At 42.5% G+C, this 9,323-nt stretch overlaps 1 protein-coding gene across 1 annotated transcript in view; it reads right to left on the minus strand.

The window, feature by feature from the left end:
* Positions 1-4,269, minus strand: part of LOC120036992 (serine/threonine-protein kinase MARK2-like) — a gene marked incomplete at its 3' end in the record, with an annotated part of 55,907 nt that extends 51,638 nt beyond the window's left edge. The window contains exon 1 of the mRNA XM_038983230.1: positions 3,099-4,269. Coding sequence (XP_038839158.1) covers positions 3,099-3,152 — 54 coding nt within the window. The remainder of the gene's footprint in view (positions 1-3,098) is intronic.
* Positions 4,270-9,323: the final 5,054 nt, after the last annotated feature.

Consider the following 9,323-nt stretch of genomic DNA (forward strand, 5'->3'; position numbering starts at 1 on the left):
GGTTCCGCATTTACAAAACAAAGCTTTTTATGTTCTGCGTTTACAAAACTAAGCAAGATACAGTATCTTAAGAATTGTATATATTTTGTTCTCATGAAAAACGCAGAATTCTACGTTAACACGACCCCCCCGATAGAGCACTACTTTAGAGCAAGGCCCACAATGCTCTGGTCAAAACGTAGTGCCCTATATAAGGAATAGGGTGCCATTTGAGACTGAAACTACGTGTGTTTACTCTGCTATTCAGGCTGCCCCCCCCCCCACCACCACCACCACCACCAATTGCTATCAATGGCTGCCCTGAGAAAACAAGCTTAGTTTGGTCATGACACTAAGAAGCTGATATGGGTTTCACTATTCGGACTTCGACCTTTACAGACATCTGCATTCACTTTACCTTTGTGCTAGTCATCGCACCTACATCAATCAATACACACACACACACACACACAGATGGAAAGAGCGAGACACACGCGTTCAAATTCCACCCAGGAAGACATGACCTGTTTTTTGTGTAACACACCCTGGATGCCAAGCCAATCACTGAGTGCTATGATTAAATGACAAATCATGTCGCCCGGAAACGATGAGAGAACCAGTGACACACACTGTTAATCTGTTTGTATAGCTACTAAAGAAAGCCTGATTCTAGCGTGCTAAACCCCTCCATGACCCCACCACCATCAGCTCAACTTCCTGGTTACGTCCCAAAAGGCACCCGCCAACATCGCTCGTACAAAAAATGTAGATATCTAAAGTGAAGGAAAGGAATTAAGAATGTGTGTATTGTGAAATTGTTAGATATTACTGCACTGTTGGAGCTAGAAAGACAAGCATTTCGCTAATAACATCTTCTAAACACGTGTATGTGACCAATAAAATGTGATTTGATATATGGTGCACTACTTGGCAAAAGTCTTATCGACCCTGCACAAAAGCAGTACATAGGAAATATAGTACATTATATAGGAAATACAGTGGCCATTGGGACAGACCCTGTAATATTGAGGACATGGCTGTCCCTTCCATACTAAAATGATGTGTGGTTTGTTTCAGACGTGGCCAACCGACGGCTCAAATTCAAAATCTCCTTCCTTCCTGGATGGAATTTGAACCTGTGAGCGCTCGTGTTGAGTGAGTTCATCGGCTGAGCTGACAATGCAGCTTCGTGCCATTTCCAGCCCAGGCAGCCAGTGTTCTCTGCAGCTCGAGTCACCTGAGCCAGGTGGGCCAGTGGGAGGGAGTGACATCACAACAGGGCAAGTCCCCACAACACCAGAAGCAGAAATCCAAGGACCAGGGTAGTATTCATCAGGCACCAAACAGAAGAAAACTGACTGAAAACAGGGAGGAATCCTTCTGGACTTCCCCTTTTCCATTAGAAAAAAAAAAAAACGTTTTGAAAATGGTGTACACTGATGAATATGACCCAGCTTACTGGTTTAAACTAGCCTCTGAACACACAGCCAGGGGAACTGGAAAGCACAGAAAAAACAGACAACTGTCAATGCCAACTGAAAGTAGCTTGGTGTGTTATTATGAGATGTTATGACAACCTATAATAATAATAAATGAACACTGTAATTTGATTATGACAGATAGCTAGCTAAAATGGGGTTTGGTCAGTTGGAACATTAGTTGTAAAGATAAATATTCAGTCATGATCAACAGTCTAGGACAATGATCAAAGTAAACAGGTATGCCTAGCTAGGAGGTTTACAACACAGTATTCCTATAATTAAGAGTTTCATCGAAACAATATGGAATATACAATACAATGACATACCAATACCCATAGAACTAGAATTACATACACTACATGACTAAAAGTATGTGGACAAATGCTCGAAGAAGATCTCACTCCAAAATCATGGGCATTAATATGGAGTTGGTCTACTCTTTGTAACTATAACAGCAACCACCTCTTCTGGGAAGGCTTGATGTGGGGGACTTGCTTCCATTCAGCCACAAGAGCATTCAGATTTATCCCAAAGATGTTTGATGGGGTTGAGGTCAGGGCTGTGCAGGCCAGTCAAGTCTTCCACACTGATCTCGACAAACCATTAGTGTATGGACCTCGCTTTGTGCACGGGGGTATTTTCATGCTGAAACAGGAAAGAGCCTCCCCCAAACAATTGGAAGCACAGAATCATCTAGAATGTCATTATAATGCTGTGTTTTCCTATGGGGCCTTGCCCAAACCGTGAAAACAAGTTTTATGAAGCTCCCAACTAATAGTTATTGTGCTGACGTTGCTTCCAGAGGCAGTTTGGAACTCGGTAGTGAGTATTGTAATCAAGGACGTTACATGCTCCAGCACTCTGTGGTCCCGTTCTGTGAGCTTGTGTGGTCTACCACTTCGCAGCTGTTGCTCCTAGACGCTTCCACTTCATAATAACAGCACTTACAGATGACCGGGGCAGCTCTAGCAGGACAGAAATTTGACAAACTGACTTGTTGGAACGATGGCATCCTATAACGGTGCCACGTTGAAAGTCAAAGAGCTCTTCAGTAAGGCCATTCTACTCAATGTTTGTCTATGGAGATTGCATGGCTGTGTGCTCGATTTTATACACCTGTCAGCAAAAGGTATGGCTGAAATATCCAAATCTACTAATTTGAAGGGGTGTCCACATACTAGTCTAGTTTGTTATTCTATTTCTGTGCCAGTACAAAAGGACATGAAATGACAATGATAAATATATATATAGTTAGGTAGGAAGGAAATGACATGACAATCTAAACAGAAACCTCAATTGGGTTTCAGGTTGGGAACACCAGAATGAGTGAGTGTAGGAGTTTAAAACCAATTTAGTTTGATTACTCAGTTGATGGTAAAATAAAACAAGTTTACATAGCCAAAACAATCAGTCTGGATCAATGCCAGTTGGCTTGGCTAGTCACAGAACGGCACTCACACAGTGCTGGTCACACGCAGTTCATTGCCAAGCAAGGAACATAAAGAAACAAACTACTGTGTGTGACGTTAGCTGGAGAGGATAGTTTTCTAGCTAATGTTAGTTGACAAGAAAAAAATTAGTTAGACAGTTTAACACCGATTGTTCTGGGTAGATAGCTAGCATTAGCAAAAATCTTACCTGGCCACCTGACGAATTTTCAATGACGGCCAACAATGGCGTCCTGGCCGACATTTTCAGGGATGTTGTAGAAAATAAGTGTAGAGGGGAAGACGAATAAAAATAGTTTCAGGATCTTGTGTTCATTTAGCTAGCAGTGGTAAAACCACCGTCTACTAGCTAGCTGTGTTAGACACACACGCTGTGTGATCAACAAGTTGATTCCTTCATTAGCCGCTAAATTAGCTAGCCAGACAGCTAGCGCACAAGTATGTTTCCCATGTCAACACAGGGGTGGAAAATAGGGGGTCCAGAGTTCAACCGTTTGAACTCACTGGGTAATACTATTTCTGCCGGCAACACAAGCTAGCAAATATGTCTCAGATGGCTAGCCACCAGCATTAACGTTAGCTATGAGTTGTCTAGTTAGCTACAGTTCGCATTAATAAATGCAAAGTACAAAAAAAATACACATTAACCTCGGCTAGTAGTGGCTACATTTGAGGAAGCACACATTCTAAGCGAAAGTTATCAGTGCAGTGTCAAGGCTACAGCAAGCTAGCTAATAACCTAGTTAGCTCGGTTTTCATTCAATGACAACTAACGTTAGCGGAAATCTCACAGGTAACGTTATGGAAGTGTTAAAATAAAATCCGAGGACTTCAACTTCAGGCCAAGTTAGACCCACGCTCGAACCCTGACCTTCGTTGACGTATATAACGTTATATATATAAATAAAGCTTTCGGGCTAGCTAGCCAGCACCGTTGATTATAAAAATAGACACTCGACGTTATTCTCCAATACCCGGGTAACTAAACCACCACCGTGCCTAATAAAACGTTAGTGTGCTAGCTAGCAAGGAAATCAAAACTGTTGATTAGCCCATGTATACTTGTGGATTTGTGCTTTCGAGCTGGAGCCAGCTAGCTAGCAACTGAACATTCTCCAAAATTTAAAATCCACGGAAATCTCTTCCCGATTGCGTGATTTGAATACGGTCGTTTCAAATGCTGCACTGCAGCCCTGCGCTGTCCGATCCCTGCATACGGTGTTTATTTCCGTGAGAGCGGCTGAAGAAATCCTCAAGTTGTAAAATCGATTAAATTGGCAACAGTGTTTTTGCGTGTCAACGAACGAGCGAGTGAGCTGCGCCCGAGTGGCACTAGCAAATGGAGCCTATGCACACAATCGAGCCCGATACCGGAAAAAGCCCGAGCGAACAGGTTGTTACTAGTTATCACAGCCACAATGTCAAAATGGCTATCATAAAAATGTATAACAAACATTTGTTTTTTGGTCTTAAATTTAAGGTTTGCATAAGGTTAGCAGTGTGGTTCAGGCTAGGGTTAACGTTAGGTTTAAAATGGGATTTTAAGAAGATGAATTGTAGAAATGGGCGGGGTTTAGCCAGAATTGATGACTTTGTGGCTGTGGTTACAAGTGACGACCGAGCGAACATGGCCGCTTGAACCACGACTGGAGGAAGGGGGGGGCGCTCTCTGACTTCGGGTAAACTCGGTACATTACGGAAAGTATACACCGTACAGGTGTTGGATACAGCTGCAACCAGAATATTCACTTAATGTAGCGATGCCTTCAATTGTGTAGGCAACGCACATTTAAATAGAAATAAACCTTAACATCCCTGGTCTGTCATGAATGTTGAATAAAATTATACTTCAACTTACTCTGCGAACCATGCATACTAACCAATGTCTTGCAGGTGTTTTTACATATGTGCCAGGCGATAGAAATGTCTACTTCAGTACATGCACTCTAAAAAGTCAAGTAAATAATACTGTCCTGTAGATTGTTTTAAATTTCATCTGAAGGACCAACCACACAGATAACCGGTAGAGTCTAAATGTAATTGTATTCCACATTCTGGCTTGTAAGGAAACTTTCCTTTTGCAGTGCCTTGTTTCAGACTGTATACCAATAATCAAAGTCTGATTTATAAGAGTGGATTGCAGTAGGTTCTCTTCAAAATACAGATACCACAGCTTTCATATAGCTACCTACCCATAGCTAAGATACCACAGCTTTCATATAGCTACCTACCCATAGCTAAGATACCACAGCTTTCATATAGCTACCCACCCATAGCTAAGATACCACAGCTTTCATATAGCTACCCACCCATAGCTAAGATACCACAGCTTTCATATAGCTACCCACCCATAGCTAAGATACCACAGCTTTCATATAGCTACCTACCCATAGCTAAGATACCACAGCTTTCATATAGCTACCTACCCACCCATAGCTAATATACCACAGCTTTCATATAGCTACCCACCCATAGCTAAGATACCACAGCTTTCATATAGCTACCTACTCACCCATAGCTAAGATACCACAGCTTTCATATAGCTACCTACCCACCCATAGCTAAGATACCACAGCTTTCATATAGCTACCTACTCACCCATAGCTAAGATACCACAGCTTTCATATAGCTACCTACTCACCCATAGCTAAGATACCACAGCTTTCATATAGCTACCCACCCATAGCTAAGATACCACAGCTTTCATATAGCTACCTACCCACCCATAGCTAAGATACCACAGATTTCATATAGCTACCTACCCACCCATAACTAAGATACCACAGCTTTCATATAGCTACCTACTCACCCATAGCCAAGATACCACAGCTTTCATATAGCTACCTACCCACCCATAGCTAAGATACCACAGCTTTCATATAGCTACCTACCCATAGCTAAGATACCACAGCTTTCATATAGCTACCCACCCATAGCTAAGATACCACAGCTTTCATATAGCTACCCACCCATAGCTAAGATACCACAGCTTTCATATAGCTACCTACCCACCCATAGCTAAGATACCACAGCTTTCATATAGCTACCTACTCACCCATACCTAAGATACCAGCTTTCATATAGCTACCTACTCACCCATACCTAAGATACCACAGCTTTCATATAGCTACCTACTCACCCATAGCCAAGATACCACAGCTTTCATATAGCTACCTACCCACCCATAGCTAAGATACCACAGCTTTCATATAGCTACCTACTCACCCATAGCCAAGATACCAGCTTTCATATAGCTACCTACTCACCCATAGCTAATATACCACAGCTTTCATATAGCTACCTACTTACCCATAGCTAAGATACCACAGCTTTCATATAGCTACCTACCCACCCATAGCTAAGATACCACAGCTTTCATATAGCTACCTACTCACCCATAGCTAAGATACCACAGCTTTCATATAGCTACCTACCCACCCATAGCTAAGATACCACAGCTTTCATGTAGCTACCTACTCACCCATAGCTAAGATACCACAGCTACCTACTCACCCATAGCTAAGATACCACAGCTTTCATATAGCTACCTACCCACCCATAGCTAAGATACCACAGCTTTCATATAGCTACCTACCCACCCATAGCTAAGATACCAGCTTTCATATAGCTACCTACTCACCCATACCTAAGATACCACAGCTTTCATATAGCTACCTACCCACCCATAGCTAAGATACCACAGCTTTCATATAGCTACCTACTCACCCATACCTAAGATACCACAGCTTTCATATAGCTACCTACTCACCCATAGCTAAGATACCACAGCTTTCATATAGCTACCTACCACCCATAGCTAAGATACCACAGCTTTCATATAGCTACCTACCACCATAGCTAAGATACCACAGCTTTCATATAGCTACCTACCACCCATAGCTAAGATACCACAGCTTTCATATAGCTACCTACTCACCCATAGCTAAGATACCACAGCTTTCATATAGCTACCTACCCACCCATAGCTAAGATACCACAGCTTTCATATAGCTACCTACCACCCATAGCTAAGATACCACAGCTTTCATATAGCTACCCACCCATAGCTAAGATACCACAGCTTTCATATAGCTACCCACCCATAGCTAAGATACCACAGCTTTCATATAGCTACCTACCCACCCATAACTAAGATACCACAGCTTTCATATAGCTACCTACTCACCCATAACTAAGATACCACAGCTTTCATATAGCTACCTACCCACCCATAGCTAATATACCACAGCTTTCATATAGCTACCTACTCACCCATAGCTAAGATACCACAGCTTTCATATAGCTACCTACCCACCCATAGCTAAGATACCACAGCTTTCATATAGCTACCTACCCACCCATAGCTAAGATACCACAGCTTTCATATAGCTACCTACCCATAGCTAAGATACCACAGCTTTCATATAGCTACCTACCCACCCATAGCTAAGATACCACAGCTTTCATATAGCTACCTACCACCATAGCTAAGATACCACAGCTTTCATATAGCTACCTACCCACCCATAGCTAAGATACCACAGCTTTCATATAGCTACCTACCACCCATAGCTAAGATACCACAGCTTTCATATAGCTACCCACCCATAGCTAAGATACCACAGCTTTCATATAGCTACCTACCCACCCATAGCTAAGATACCACAGCTTTCATATAGCTACCTACCCACCCATAACTAAGATACCACAGCTTTCATATAGCTACCCGCCCATAGCCAAGATACCACAGCTTTCATATAGCTACCTACTCACCCATAGCTAAGATACCACAGCTTTCATATAGCTACCTACCCACCCATAGCTAAGATACCACAGCTTTCATATAGCTACCTACTCACCCATAGCTAAGATACCACAGCTTTCATATAGCTACCCACCCATAGCTAAGATACCACAGCTTTCATATAGCTACCCACCCATAGCTAAGATACCACAGCTTTCATATAGCTACCTACCCACCCATAACTAAGATACCACAGCTTTCATATAGCTACCTACTCACCCATAGCCAAGATACCAGCTTTCATATAGCTACCTACTCACCCATAGCTAATATACCACAGCTTTCATATAGCTACCTACTTACCCATAGCTAAGATACCACAGCTTTCATATAGCTACCTACCCACCCATAGCTAAGATACCACAGCTTTCATATAGCTACCTACTCACCCATAGCTAAGATACCACAGCTTTCATATAGCTACCTACCCACCCATAGCTAAGATACCACAGCTTTCATATAGCTACCTACTCACCCATAGCTAAGATACCACAGCTTTCATATAGCTACCTACCCACCCATAGCTAAGATACCACAGCTTTCATATAGCTACCTACCCACCCATAGCTAAGATACCAGCTTTCATATAGCTACCTACTCACCCATACCTAAGATACCACAGCTTTCATATAGCTACCTACCCACCCATAGCTAAGATACCACAGCTTTCATATAGCTACCTACCCATAGCTAAGATACCACAGCTTTCATATAGCTACCTACTCACCCATACCTAAGATACCACAGCTTTCATATAGCTACCTACTCACCCATAGCTAAGATACCACAGCTTTCATATAGCTACCTACCCATAGCTAAGATACCACAGCTTTCATATAGCTACCTACCCATAGCTAAGATACCACAGCTTTCATATAGCTACCTACCCACCCATAGCTAAGATACCACAGCTTTCATATAGCTACCCACCCATAGCTAAGATACCACAGCTTTCATATAGCTACCTACCCACCCATAGCTAAGATACCACAGCTTTCATATAGCTACCCACCCATAGCTAAGATACCACAGCTTTCATATAGCTACCCACCCATAGCTAAGATACCACAGCTTTCATATAGCTACCTACCACCATAGCAAGATACCACAGCTTTCATATAGCTACCTACTCACCCATAGCCTAAGATACCACAGCTTTCATATAGCTACCTACTCACCCATAGCTAAGATAACCACAGCTTTCAGATAGCTACCTACTCCACCCATAGCGAAGAATACCACAGCTTTCAATATAGCTACCTACCCACCCATAGCTAAGATCCCACCGCTTTCATATAGCGTAACCCTAACTCACCCAATACCTAAGATACCACAGCTTTCATAATAGCTACCCACTAACCCATAGGGCCCTAAAAAAAGATACAACAGCTTCATATAGCTACCTACCCACCCATAGCTAGATAACCACCAGCTTTCCATATAGTACCTACTCCACCCGAGCTAATATACCACAGCTTTCATATAGCTCACCTACTACCAATAGCTACAGATACCAACAGCTTTCATAGCTACTACCCACCCATACTAAGATACCCACAGCTTTCATATAGCTACCTACCTCACCACATAGCTAAGATACCACAGCTTTCA

Source organism: Salvelinus namaycush, unplaced genomic scaffold (assembly GCF_016432855.1).
Source record: "Salvelinus namaycush isolate Seneca unplaced genomic scaffold, SaNama_1.0 Scaffold1539, whole genome shotgun sequence".
Lineage (NCBI taxonomy): Eukaryota > Metazoa > Chordata > Actinopteri > Salmoniformes > Salmonidae > Salvelinus > Salvelinus namaycush.